Below are 15175 nucleotides of genomic sequence, written 5' to 3' on the forward strand. Positions count from 1 at the left end.
ACTTCACACCGCCACAGACAGTCACACTTACTCCAAACAAATGGCCCTCTGTACTCCAGAAAAAGGACCCGGTTCACTGTTTGATTTGAGAATCTTGTTCTTACGTGCTGTCAAGGCAAGAGAAGTGAAGCTCACAGTACAGTGGCATGACAACATTACAACATGATTCATAGTTATCTAGTGCCACAACAATTCGACTTGTAGTTCAGGCCTGTAGTGAATAAAATACTTGATATTTCACTTGTTTTTGCACCTAGTTTTCTTAGGATATTATGCCTCACATAGAGCTTTGAAAACTCACACCATACCAACCAGATCACCACCAATGCAGCTGGCTGGTATTTGTATGTTGGAGTGGAAAAAAGGTAAAAACTAAAAATACATCTACCGTATATATTGGATGCCATATTTAAGAAAACCGAGCACCTACATGCACACATTACAGTTGCACCACATGAATCGAGTTGATAAAGTCAGACACGAAATTGCACCGTAACATAGCCCCGCCCACACACACACATTTGTATCTCTATCCTTCTGGGGACCGCTCATTGACATAATGCTTTTCCCAGCCTCTTGCCCTAAACCCAACCATCCAAAAACAAACGGCTAACCTTAGCCAAGACTCTGAACCAAACATAAACCTATGACTCTATTATGACGTCTTTATCCTCAAACAGATACTTGAACTTGTGGGGACAGGCAAAAATGTCCCCATAAGTAGGTGTGTTTCCAAGAATTAGTCCCCATTACATTACATTATATTATATTAATTATATTATATTATATTATATTATATTATATTATATTATATTATATTATATTGCCTTTGTGAGTCCCACAGTGGGGAAATTCAACATACCACAGCAGCCAATGACACAGACACTGACACATATCAAAGACATTAAAGACACACAACAAACCAAATCAAAGACGTCCACAAAGCATCAGCAGAAAAAGTGAAGTCACAACCTATCAAACAACACAAGACCAATAAATAACCATAATATATATAAACAAATATCATGACAAAATAAATGAATCATAAAGATACGTAAATAGATCAATAAGAAATTGTATAAATAGATAATAAATACATAAACAAATGATTGACAATCAACAATGGTTATCATTCAGTCGCGCCACCAAAAAAGTCACCACAAAATTCATGTATGCAAACCCCTCATGTAAATCTGGGTAATTATTGAAACCCAATGAAAAGACAGCAACCACACAGGGGAGCCTCAAAGTATAAGCCATGAAGAATAACTGAGGTTTTGTTTACAATTCCAGTTGACAGAGCAGCAGGATAGCGACAAACAGCTTGTTACCCAGACTGAAGGACTGCATCACGGGAGTCGAATGTGAGGCACCATCAGAGGAAACAGGGATCCGAAAAGTCAGTTGTCAAACAGCATTTCTGTTGTGTCAGTGACTGGAAAGTGAAATGACAAATCAAAGTGCTGGACAGACAAGCATCACGAGATGCGTACGGAAATATCACCCGCTCCTATTTGACAAGTCCATCTTAACATGAATAAAACAATGCATTATTCAGTAGTTTATTTTCAGCTTTTTTTTTTCCCCCAGGGAAAAATTGCAAGCGCTGCAATAAACGGGAACAAGGTTATTAGAGCAGTTAATTTTGAGGACCGAAATGAGCAATTAGCATCTTGATGCCATGATGTTAATGGAAATATTCAGAGGCTCATAATAAACAAGTTGTGTGCAACAATTAAAATGATTGAACTGTCTTTTGACTGACTAAGGATCCAGATGTTAATTCCAGCACATTTCAGCTCAATGAATGGCCAGAAAACTAATTCCACAGCCTGTTTTAAGCGCTCATTTGTCCCAGTAAAAAAACAAAAACAAAAAAGAAAGAACAAAAACACATTAATTTTGGCTGGGTTAAAAATGCTCTTTGTTCAATGGTGGAGATTTTAAAGGCTCTTGCCTTGTCAACTGGAATTTTGAATCAATGAAAGGACTCCAGCGTGGTTTGCTCTGCTGCGAAGCAACAGCGCAGCTAGACGTCACTCCCAGAAGTTCCATTTCGCTCTTGACAGTGTGTTTGTCCCTTGTTTCAGGCTCTCAGTGCCGAGTCTTTTTAGTGGGTAAAGCATTGGGGATCAATTATAAGTATCACTCTTCAGTACAGCTATTACTCTTAAATGACCCTGGCATGCCAGTGGTAAGCACTTTCCCCAGCCGTAATTGGGTTTGGGGGGGATGGATTAAAATGAACAAACGCTATTGTGTTGTTTCATAGAGTTTCTTAAATAGAGTCATGACTCAAAAAATGTTATCTATACCCTTCTAGCGCTCGCTTTTTATTATGTTTATAATTATTATGAAGCAGCATTATGAATGTTAGTGTCATGTTTCGTTTCTCGTGTGCTTTTATTTTGCTTTATTTTCACTCTCGTCAGCTTCAGAGCAGCACAGCTGGATCCCATTCCACTGATTTCTACACCTGGGTTCCAGTCTGTGCTGCCAGATGGTCGCTTTGCGTCCTCACTGTAAACTCTCTCTCGACCCTCCGTTCTCTCGTGCTCTTGTTATATAATTCTAAATTCCATGCATGCTTGATCTTCTTTCTGCCGCCTCCTTAGTTGGTTTTCGTCTTTTTGTTCGTCTTTTTGTGTTCTCGTGTAATCTACTCTCGCTCTCGCGAGCCTTCTGTCAGTCTGCAACAATGCAGCAATTGAGTCTGATCCCATAAACAGCCATGACACTTCGGTTTTCATTTGAGTGATTAGAACAAAGTAGGAGGGTTGAGAACTGGAGAGCGGAAAAAAGAAGGCAGCGGAAAGACAAGTCGAGATGATTTAAAGATGGGAAAGTGTGAAGAGGGGTCCTCAAAAGGCAGTGGCCTGTCAGGATAATTCACAGCAGCAGTACTTGCTGAACAGAACAAAACAAAATCACCTGGGGCAACAGAATTAGCTCACACCTGCTTCGCTCAAAAGGGACAAGGTAGAAGGGAGACAGAGAAAGGAGAATCAAGGTGCAGTGCTCTTCAAACTTTGCTGTAAAATGTGGAGGAAGTCATCGTGACCTTATCTACAGCCAACGCAACAACACAGAGCCATTTCCAACCGACATTAGTGCAGTATTCGACCTGTATGACCACTTGAGTTCAGCCATCTTGGATAAGGGTGCATGTATGTGGGTGGAGTTAGAGGTCCAGAGAGGAGGAGCCCTCGGGCAGACCAAGCTCATGCTGTTGCCCTGTAAGTGCCTTTTCAGTCAGGGCTAGAAGAGGAAGACAACCGATGGATGGATGAACAGCTGGAGCACTAATAGAGGAGATTGCTAGCTGGTTTTTTCATTAGCCTATTTGTCTATCCTAGACATTGACACCCTCAACAACCATTGTTTCACGCAAAAGATTAGGGCTAATACGTATATACTACACAATTCTAACCAGTCAGACACGATCATGTCTTCCATAAGGTCTCTGGCGGTTACTCTTGATTCTGAATCCCAGACTCTTTTGCAGTGAATTAACATCTGGCTTGCTTTCCTTGGCACATCTGCACATACATTTTTGCCAATACAGTGTTCGATAAATGAAGGTGACAACGTGGAATAAGATTAGGAAAATCCGTGAGGAAAACATAAATTCATAAATAACCTTGCCTGTCTTTTAGGAACATAATTTGAGCATATTTATAGCTCAAATTTAGACACGCTAATGGAGTTTGAAGCATCATAAAAGGGCAAAACAGCGTGATCATGTTGTCACTTATTCTCCGTACTGCAGGCTGGCAGGTGGCTGGAGGCTGTTCCCGCTACAGTGGGTGAGAGGCAAGGGACACCCTCCATCCCAGGGTACATTTAGACAGGCTACAACTCACACACAGACAACAGCTGTTCTCCGAGTCATCATTTAGTTTGTTATATTTTTTTTGGACTGTGGCGGAAATCCTTGCAAACACAGCGAGGACAGAGGAAAACAGCACAGCTTCACAACACGTATCTATAATGCAGTTAAACCTGATTTCACATCCCACACCTTTAGATTCCCTTTTTAAAAGGAGCTGACGTTGCATTTGTGGACGTGGCGCCGGAAAGCAATGCGCCACGTGAGGTTCCCAGTGCTGCTCACCAAAGTCACAGAGTCCTGTAATAGCTGCTCTGGGAATGTATGTCAGTGAGAGATGGCGCTCTGCATATTATTAATCGTTGCTTTACCCAACTTTTTTTTTTTTTTTAAGATTGTGCAGATTTCAAGGACTATCCTTCACTGGAATTACAGGTTTTGGTCACATTCCAAATGATACATCATCAGTTTCCACTTGAGCAGAGTTCATTGTTATAAAAAGCCCATTTCCCTCTCATTCACCTTTGATGCTATGAGTCTGCCGAGCTTATGATTTGTAGTATTTCAAACTGTTGAATAGACTTGACTCGATCCAAGAATCTTCACCGTCACGTCCATTACTCAAGAGATACTTTTAACACGTTATTTAGGAGTTACGTTCAGAGCCAACCTATCAAGCCCCGATGGAATGAGCAGGACCAATGTAGATATAAGTACTTTGGCTCCCATTCCAGACTTGGGAAACAGGAGTGTGTGGCGGAGATGGCGGAGAGAGAACCTGGAATGGAGTTGACAGCATCCTGAAGAAGCCTCCTATCGTCTTACAAGTCAACGTTGGCCAACAGATTTTTTGTAAGTGTCTCATTACCTTGCTGGAATTCTTCAAACGCTAGAACGCATCATGTAGGAGACAGCAGAAAATCTTGGGAAATTTGTGCCAGTAGTAAGGATTTCTTTGGAAGGACCTCAAAAACAAACCAATGGATTGTCCAAACAATCACAAAACGCTGAGGATGTGATTCTATATTTTGATGCAGGCCGTTTTCCAGCTGACCATCTGGATCCAGGAAGCTTTTGAAGAATGATGGTGACATTTAAAACAAAACTTTTTCTCATATTAAATGGCCAAAGATGCCTTCAAATTAATATTTTATTCCAAATGCCATCACCAGTCTGAAGTCAAAAAAGTGATTAATCCACAGACATTATTTAATAAGACTGAAACAAGAGAGAATAATTCTTCAATAACTGCTCTTTTTTTAATCTTTAATTTTATCTTCACTTTCATTCCCACAGTTTTTATATCTAACTGCATTTTTACCTAGTGTTGTTATGCAGTCTTGCATGTTGCTGCAGGTATCTTTTAGAACTGTCTGTTTTTACTTGTTGGTGAGCCAAAGACAACTTTCCCACCGACTGATTTTCGTGTTGTGCGAGCAAGTTCCAGAATCCTACTGCAATCCGCTGTCCCAGTGAGCCATCACTGCCAAATAAAATACAGTAAGAATAAGAATAATAGCAATAATAATAATAAATACATTGAAATTATATTGAAATTATATTGGGAAATATGTCTTGATATTGGTTCACTATATGGGACAATATTCCAATAGCGGGTTAAAAAAAATGTTTGTTTGTATATTTTTTGCATTTTTGTCATCAATCTTTTTAACTTTCTCCTCCTCTACATTATTATAACGTAACCTTCCTTGGTTTCCAAAGTGAATAATCCACAGAATAGTTGCCCCTAATTTTTACTATTGCTGCACGAGCACTAGGGTTTTGTGGCTGCTCTGCTCAAGTTCTAGTCAATGAGAGCCTTCCCACCAGGCACATCGTGCTTCTGCTGAGAAAGAAAGCAGAGGCGACCTCGCTCTCTTTTCTTTTTTCAAACTAAAGCAGAGCAGGTCAATCAGGCACACAGTCAGCTGATGAAAAGAAAAGAGGATCCAGCAGATTTGACATTGTATTGTGAAGCACTGCCGTGACGTAGGAGCCAGCAGCACAGGCACCGAGTCGCTGAAGGAAAGATGATCTGACACTTGCATCGTTGCCCTCTTGTCAAGGTGGTGAGGTGGGGGAATGCATTGTATCTGTAGCGTCGCAGATTGAGATCTGCAAGTTTTATTAAATTGTGCGGGGGTGAGACGGCGAGTCACAGCGTGCCTGAGCGCTCCGAGTCATTCGCAGCTTCGACAGCTAATGACAGAGGTGCTGAAGATTTTACGCAGTTACGTGAGACGTGGGTCAGACAGCCCGAATGATATTTTGCTCATTCTTGTCCCACAAAGCTGCTTTACTGTTCTATTGAAATACCCATAGCGCACCAAGTATTGTGCAACACTGCAGTCCTCGCATGAACCGCAGAAGACCCGACGCCTGTGCCGATTTATTTGGTTGAGAGGTTGAGTGTTGAATTTGCATTCTCATGCTCATGATCACTCAGAGAACCAGCTGACCAAAAATGAAAACTGAAAGTACCTTTTACGATCTTAATAGTCTCATTGTCCATTTGTTCTCTCATTAACACGGCGCACCGGGACCCACTCTGCTCTTATCGTGTTGGATTTCTCATAAATAAAGCAATATTTGAATGATTTAATTTTCTGCCCGTCGATGGTGGTTACAGCGAGCGTGCTGGAATAAATATGCATGAGGTTGGTTTGCAGTCTTGTGCGGTCATAAAACATATTTTTGCATTTCATTCACACAAGGGGGCGGGAGACGGGGGGTGGACCAGAGATCATTTTCAGCGCTCCAAATGAAGGAGCATTAATCCAATCCAAACAGCTCCAAGGAGTCGGCTCTCTAATAACTTATGGTGAATTTGTTTATGTTTGTACGAGCGCCTTGAAAGATTAATCTCCGCCACAAAAGAATTTCCGGAAAAAAAAAAAAAAAGCAGGATGAAAAGCACACAAGCAACTGATTTGTGGAGATAAATGAAAGGCAAATTGGCCGGTGGCGCTGTATTTAATTAGACATTGGTCCTGTCACAAATTTGGTTATGATTTCCTCCGATTCCTTCGGAGCCGGGGGCTTTTTCTTTCCCGTGAAACGGCTTCATCGGGAGTATGAGCCAGCACATTCATCAGGGGCTGAGTCGAGCAGGGGTGACACAAAAGCACGGCTCAGCTTCACTGCCAGTAACTGGCTTCATACTTGCTTCCCACTGAAACAGACTATGACTGACTGACTCACCTTTAACTCGACTCTCATCTCGCTGTTCTCCATTCTCAGAAATCGCTGTGCATGCCATAAACGCGAGCCTCTCCGTTCTGCTCTGTTGAAAAGATTAAATGGGGTATCTATCGATTGCTCGAACACACCGGCCTCTCCAAAGAAATACCAAAAGCATGTCATCAGCCAGACTGAAAGATGGGGTTGGACGTTACAAATGGGTGAAGGCTTGTCTGAAATGTAATAGAAATGGTTCTCAGCAGAAGTGGGCCCTTTGCCAAGCAGGTCTCCGGGGGCGTGTGTGGGCGACGCCAGCACGCTCTTCAAATGCTTCAAAAGTGAGCACTCACCCAACAGCTCTCAAGTCACCACACCACATGTTCATTTAAGCCCATTAAAAAAAAATAATAATAATAATAAATAAATGTAGAGTGTCTGCTGCAGGTGTGCTGTTGGTCTATGTGTGTGGCCGCTGCATGTGGGAGGGGTTGCCGAGTGAGTGAGGTCTCTCCAGAAGTGAAGAGGTGCCCGGTGCGTGTCCAGCTCTGAATGTGCGCTTCTGTGCAGTTTGGCTGTGACAAAGTCATAAACCAAGTCACGCTCTGTGCCAGACTCGCCTCATCCCTGTCCCAGCTCCAGCCCACAACAGGACATCAAACCCTGGAGTGGAGGTGTGGAGAGCGAGCACCTCCCCTGTGACAGTCTACCACGGTCCAGTGTGGAGACAGGAAAGGTTTTACACTTCAATATGAAGAAAAAACAGTCAGTAAATGTAGCTAACGGGACACGTCTGCAAACAGAGGCTGCGTTATACACAATAACAAAGCGCGTCGTGGGTCAGCTGATCGGTCCACGCACGTTATATATAAATATATATTAGCATGTGGTGTGGTGACTTCAGAGGTGTTGGGTGAGTATATATATATATATATATATATTCTAATGTTTGTCACATGTCAGGACATGTTTAGGAAGTTTAATGTTTTGGTGAAAACATCACCGCCACATTGTGTGAAAAGCTATTTTTATATTTCCACTGTGTCCTCTCCTTTGTAGACTAATCTCAAAACCTTCTTGTACATCAGCTTAGCTTTAAATAGAGAAACTCCAGCAGCAACAGACGTCTTTTCTAATCTCTCTCTTTTGTGTCTGCATTTCTACAGTCTTGTCATCCGCTTTCTTCTCTTTGACTCCAACCAATTTCCCTATGTGTTTGCTCATCCTTTCATTCGCGCCTCACCTGTCTCTTTTTTTTAATCCCATGGCATCTTCATTCCCGCTCTCCTTCCTTGCTTGTCCTTTCGCTACCTCCCCGCGTCTTATCTTCTCACCTCCCTGCTCATCTCCTCTCCGCTGCAACACCACTGCTGATCTTCACCCTCTAATTCAGCAGCTTATCTGAGTATACCGAGTGCATTCCGTGATCCATAACTCTTTCCTGTCCCCGTGGGAGTGGACAGTTGGTCAAGGGGACGGGTGCTGGTGTGTGGTGAGGTGGTGGGGGGGTGAAGCCAGGAGGTCAGGGTGAAAGCACAGGAAAAGGCAGAGTGAGGCCATGCTGACCCATTAAAGAGGCCCTTTTGTGTGTTTATTTTTCTTCAATAATCAAAGGTCACATAGTTATAGAGTAGTTTAACATCAAGATAAAAATGATATTTGTCTTTACCAACATATGCTGAGTGAAATTTCCCAATGAAAAAGGTATGGTTTCTATTTGAAGAAAAGGACTACAAAAATGGCCGTTCTGATTTCAACTGATCAAAAATATAAGTCATTTGTGTTGTGACATCAGGAGCAGTGATGCATCGAGAATGTAACAAGTAGGCGCCATATTCCGTAAATTACAGAGAAATGAATGACGTCTTTCTTTCGTGTGCTAAGTTTGATGTTTGATCTTGCTAACCCTGGAGCTGCTAGCTGAGCATAGCAGTCCCCTTTAAGATATGTAAGCTCAGTAAGCGCTGAAAGAACAGGATTCCAATGGTAGCCTTGACCTTGAAACTTAAAAAACTTGAAACTTAAAAAACTTGAGACTGTAGAAACCTTTTTAGTTCTAGGAATCATTTCGTTTTAAGAACCATGCTCCACGTCCAGTGGGTATTATTGAGAGTTTCATGTGTTAAAAACAACGATCATAAAAGGAAGTCCCCTCACACTGCCTCTGTACTGGTGTTGGCTTTTATGTGTCGCAGTTGTGAAGATGCATCCATAGGAAATAATGAAAAGACAGTACGAAAGCCCTTCGTGTGACCATAAAATGAAGTTATTTCGATAACCGAGACACAGAAAATTGCATGGAAAAGCATAACTTAATTTTTTTTTTTTTTATAAACTCTTACATAAATAAAAAGACTGGAGATGGAGACTGCCATCAATGACAACCAGAGGGTTGTTGGTTTCTCTTCCAGCCTGAATACACTTTCAAGGAAGGAATGAACCTAAGTAACATTGAAAAGACAGGTTTGAAAAGAAACAATGTCTTAAATTCAAAGTCAAATATTTCAAAAGAAGCAACGAGAAAAAGAATTGAGAGTAAGATAAAAAAAAGCAAAAACAAGGGGCAAAACCTGCAGAAGAGCCAGAGCTCCCCAGATAGAGAGCGCGACAGATTCTTTGTTGGAGATTTAGTACAGATGTGTCACATAAATCCTGATCTTTAGTCAAACTGTCAGGAACAAAGAACAGCACACTGCCACACAGAAACCCCTTTTAGTCCTCTTCCTCTTTGTCATCATCTCTTTGGCTTCCTGACTTCCTGTCTTTTGTGGCTTTAGCTTTTACTTCCTCTGCATTTTATTTCTTTTCTTCAACCTTCTGCACTCCACGTTCACTTTTGCCCTCTATTTCCTCACCTTTCCTTCTTTGTCTGTTGCGTCGTGGCACCGCTTTGCCGCTCTCCTCATGGATCTTGGGCACTTTACCACTGCAGATGGTGCAGCAGGAAACTCCTGGCAGGTCCAGACTTTACGAGTGGGAGACAGAGCAGTTTGGCAATAACGGCCTTCTGTCATCGCTTCAATTTAAATATTATTAAAATCATCATCTTCCTTCTAGTTGTTGACTAAGACAGGCATCTAAAAGTGAAGCAGCTCCTGAGTTTGACTGACTGTTGTCGTGACAATGCAACAACGCTAAGAACAAACAGTCAGAAAGCAAGGCAAAATTCAAGTTTATTCTGAGGAGAGCATGTGATGTGATAATTGCTGAATTGGCAGTTTCATGTTTGGGCTTCGCTCTGACTCCACCAGACGGATCTCTGCCTCATTACAAAACTGTGTCTCTATTTAAAAACCGTCTATGTCTTCCGGCGACGAAAAACAACCCTCCGAGTCGTGTTCACTTTCAGTCTTTCAACCAGCATCACCAGCTTTTGGTTCCTTTCCAAATTCATCCAACACTCTTTGCAAGAGTTTCATTTATTTACCGTGTGCACTTAGCCAGCCAAACAAAAGGCATCAAACAGCGAGCCTCATAATGGAAGAAAGCCTGCGGCGACTGGGGAGGCAGGTTTTTCTCACTTAATATTTGCCTGGTCGCTACATCCATATTTCAAGACCCTGATTTGAGGGAGAATGAAAAACGCAGCAAAAAAACGTTGTATTGATTTCTTTCCAGATCTGGGTCAAAAATAAAAGGAGAGGTGAAAAGATGAAAATACAAAAGAACTGCTGGAAGAGACACATTCTAAAAATTCAAATAATACGAAGCCAATGTTTAAATGGACTGCTCTATGACTAGAAAAGTAGTGCTGCTACTACTTCCTCAATCATTTGACTTCATTACACTACTACTACCACTACTACTATTACAACTACTACCACTACTAGTTAATATAATTATTATTGAACAAGACCAACTACAGTACTAATACTTACTGTTACTACCACTACTGCGATTACTACTGCTGGTGGTACAACTACCATTACACCTTCTGTAACCACTGCTGCAACAACAAGTTGATATAATAAAATTTTATAAAATTTTCTCTATTACTCTGATATCTCTCTCTCTCTCTCTCTCTCTCTCTCTATATATATATATATATATATATATATGATATATGAGAAGGCATGGTTTTATTGTTTATATAAACAATAAAACCATGCCTTCTCATTTGTTGAAAACAAAAAAACTAAACAACAAATGAATAAACGCAATATATATATCTATATCTATATCTATATCTATATATATATATATATATATATATATATATATATATATATACATATACATATATATAAACACAAAAAAAAACAATTAAGAACCTCTCTCTCTCTCTATATATATATATATATGTATATATATATAGATAGATATATATATTGCGTTTATTCATTTGTTGTTTAGTTTTGTTGTTTTTAAGAAATGAGAAGGCATGGTTTTATTGTTAATATATATATATATATATATATATATATATACACACATATATATATACATATACATATATAAACACAACAAAAAAAAATTTACAATTAAGAATATATATATATATATATATATATACATATACATATATATAAACACAACAAAAAAAAACAATTAAGATCCATTTCTTTTGAAGGATGCTAAGCTCAGCATTAATAAAACTTTAAACAGTGCGATGATACCCGCTACGACTGAGTGCACAGTATGCACGTGTGTGGTTGCGTTCCTATATGGTCAGCACATCCTGAGGAAACACTCAATGATTTATGAATTCTGGGAGATTAACATGCTCTAATGGGAAGTGCCCTGTTATATATTGAACTCTAAAACAGCTATGTGCCGTACCGATGGGCTCGCAGGTTAATTGTGCAAACTCAAGGGCATCCAAACCGCGATACACCCGAGAGTTCTCTTACATTTCAAGGCCAAGCATCTCTCCCTCAAAAGCTTAACTCTTTTTTTTTTCTTCCCCTCCTCACACTCACCTCTTTCTCTGTCTCCTCTGCAGACAAACTGCCTTGTCATCACCATGGTCTCCCCTGACAATGCCGGTTGCTTTCACCGCCTCAGGTTGAAGCTGTTCACCTACGCAAAGGTGGTGAGTTCAAGTCCTCTGTTTGTAAAGTTGTTGCTGGTGTTTTTTAGGTAGGTGGTGAGTGGACAATATCCCACCTTATTTTTATTTTTTGCTCAAAACAACTGATAAGCGCTACAGACTGGAGTTCCTCTACGTTCGGGATCTAGCGGCTCGTATTTATGTTGACGGCTCTTTGATGTTTTTCTGTAAAGCTGCTGCGCTACATTTTAACTTCCTTTGAAAGCAGACGTGTCTGCGATGCGTACGGAAATACACATTGAAAAGCAAGGGAAGAGTAAAATTATAGTTTGTAAAAACAAAAAATAATACAAGTTTACTTGAAATTCATTTCTAATTTTGCCGAGGAGAAAAAGCTGTTATCGTAAATGACCCGCAGCAAAAAACCCTCCTCACCTGACTGCCTTTCATCATCAAACGGATTGTATCGCGGAACTCATCCATTTCAAGCAACTCTTGAACAAGACAGATGATTATGGTGTGCATTATATTTAAGGGCCCTCATTCTGATAATTTCATGGTCTTTTAAAATGATGTTGAACCCCTGTAGTGCACTTTTTTTTTTCGAATAAAATACTCCATAAATTTTCAAGTCAATGCTTGAAGCCACAGACCCCGCCTCCAGCTCCAACTGGTCAGAAGTTCAGTCCACTTCATGGCTCACAACTCTGTCCACTGAATGCTGTTGTGTATGTATTTAATGACTAGAGAAACTAGACACCTTCTCTCGAGGTCTTTCACCCTAATCCGATTGATGAGGTGGATATTTCTCAGGGCTTTTCAAAGAGCCGTTGGGATGGCAGAACATTAAAATAAAGTTCCTCTTCACCGATTCTCCGTTTCGCATCCCCACCACGATAACGCAGGCTGCACTCCGTGTTCCCTCCTATAAAATGGTAAACACCTTTTTATATGAAAAAGAGGTCCAGTTAGTGAGAAATGTTTTTCCACGATCCTTCGCTTTAGTAGTCCCTGACGTGCAAAGTTGGAATCTCTCAATAGCTGCTTTCTCACTGAAGAAACAACAGCAGCTTTTTCTGGAAATAAACTTTTATAGTGTGAATTCAGATGGCAAGAGCTTGGACCTAGTTGCCATAGTTCCTAAAACCTTCTTTTATCACCGACTCCGAGCAAGGTTGGTTGTTATTACACTGTAATTACATGATTATAACTGACGCAGAAATATAAGCTGTGATGAATTAATGAGAGCGGCTTAAATAGTTCCTCTCTGATCCGGTTTTATATTTGTCAGATAAATCCACTCGTCTCTCAAGATGTTTCTGATGTATCGTTCAACAAAAGATCATAGACGTCATTCACTTCACCTTTGTGCTTCAACACGCACCTTTACTGAGGAGGAGTATTGAAGATTGAATCAGTTTCAGTATCCACCAGTGTCATTATCGGAGGATTCTTGTGTCAAAAATGCATTTAAAAATATGACAACCGCTCTAAAATGGTGGGCGGAGAGCTTGGTGCTGCAGTACAACTGACAGCTATACATGAATTGCATGTCATTCGACTAAAAAAATGGAATAAAATGACGAACATTTCAAGATCCTCACTCAGAAAAGTTCGGAGAGGGCCCCTTTAAGAAGGAGACATAAAGTTCCACAGTACGGTTTGCTTTGATGAAATATGTTTGGGAGTAAAAATATGTTCCTTAAAGATTAAAAGAAAATATCAACCATGAAGGTCAGCAGAAAGTAAACAAACGTGTGGCTGGTACAGCTGGATAAGGTGTTGTCTCCAGCTGGGAGCAATTTACCACATCAAATGCATTGTTTGGAGTCCAGCAGGGAAAAGATTCCATGTGTGATACTAAAAAAAAACTGCAGGTGAACTTGGAGAGTCATATCAGATCATATCCTTGGAACAACAGGTGTTTGTCCAGAGACCCAAAAGATTACTGAGTGTGGAAGTATGTAGATTTTAATTGAAATTAAGGGAAATATATTAGTTTTCAAAGTCCTGCAGTGTATGGACCTCAACACTGAATTTTCACTGATATATTTATATATTTTTTTGTATACTATTTGTAAATATTTTACGATTTCACCTGGTTCCTGGTCTCACTCCAGTCCACTGTTTATTCCGCATGAAGTCACCAGATCACCTTTCACATTACCTTGCTATAATTCATTATTATTTTAATTGTAATAACTGCATGGTTATTTATTTATTTTTCAAAATCTAGTCATCCGTTATGGGCACCTCCCTGCACAAAACAGCTTCCTGCACAACAGAAAATAAATCTAATGCATGAAATGAAAGGCACATATCAATGAAAGTTTTATTTTCAAAATATAATCATATTTGTTGAAGTTTGGAATCATCTTTTGCTTGAACTCAGTTTCCCTCATGGGAACTATTGGTGCTTCCAAGGTTGCCTTAGAAACTGTTGTAACATTGAAAACAAATTGAATTCGTTTCAGACAGTGGAAGTACTTGGGGAAGGCTTGGCAGATGGTGGTAAATTGACCTTGAAAGGAAAATAAATGGCCTGGAAACAACAGATAAGACTACAGAAGACGGTAAACATGAGTGAACGCGACGATAAAATTTGACGAAATTGCAAGAGGATGTTATGGCTCCCTCTCATCACTGCTGTTCGATATCACAGTCAGCACACCAAAGCAGCGATACGTCTGTTAAATCCGGAAACATTTCTTTACGCTACAGTTGACAAACTTGCACACTGACATGAGAAGGAGACTATCAAAGTTATCGGCACACTTTGCAACCAGATCGCCTCATTCAAATGGAACGTCACACCATGGAACAATTCACTTTACGAGCAACGTGTAAAACATAATGATATACATTACTAGCGGACAAAAATTAAAAGTTCATGTTCAGTTATTTATTTAAGTATACATCACTTTGACAAGCCTAGATACTTGTGATGAGGCTTCATGAAACAATTGGCTCATTCTCAGAGCTCAGTAGGGGGCGCTGTTGGTTTAAATATTATATTCATATATATTCATAGGAATGGTTGTTCAAAACCAAAGGTCTTATAGCAGAGAGGGCCCTCTAGTGGCCTCTGAAAATGAGGCTTCATGACGCCTCACCAGCCCATCACTCTTAAATTCCCAGGTCTGTGTGCGTTCCGTCACCTTTATTATAGAGTGAAACTG

General features: G+C 40.3%; 1 protein-coding gene across 2 annotated transcripts in view; it reads right to left on the bottom strand.

Annotated features, from left to right (window-relative positions):
* Positions 1 to 15175, bottom strand: part of iglon5 (IgLON family member 5) — a 126534-nt gene that overhangs the window by 35661 nt on the left and 75698 nt on the right. The window contains exon 1 of one of the 2 annotated variants that reach the window (XM_053882123.1): positions 7031 to 7167. The exons of the other annotated variant lie outside the window; for it this stretch is intronic. Within the exon in view, the coding sequence (XP_053738098.1) occupies positions 7031 to 7088 (58 nt within the window). The 5' untranslated portion in view covers positions 7089 to 7167. Of the gene's footprint in view, positions 1 to 7030; positions 7168 to 15175 lie in introns of those variants that run through there. 2 annotated transcript variants of the gene reach the window in all.

This window comes from Synchiropus splendidus, chromosome 12, assembly GCF_027744825.2.
Source record: "Synchiropus splendidus isolate RoL2022-P1 chromosome 12, RoL_Sspl_1.0, whole genome shotgun sequence".
NCBI classification, from domain to species: domain Eukaryota; kingdom Metazoa; phylum Chordata; class Actinopteri; order Syngnathiformes; family Callionymidae; genus Synchiropus; species Synchiropus splendidus.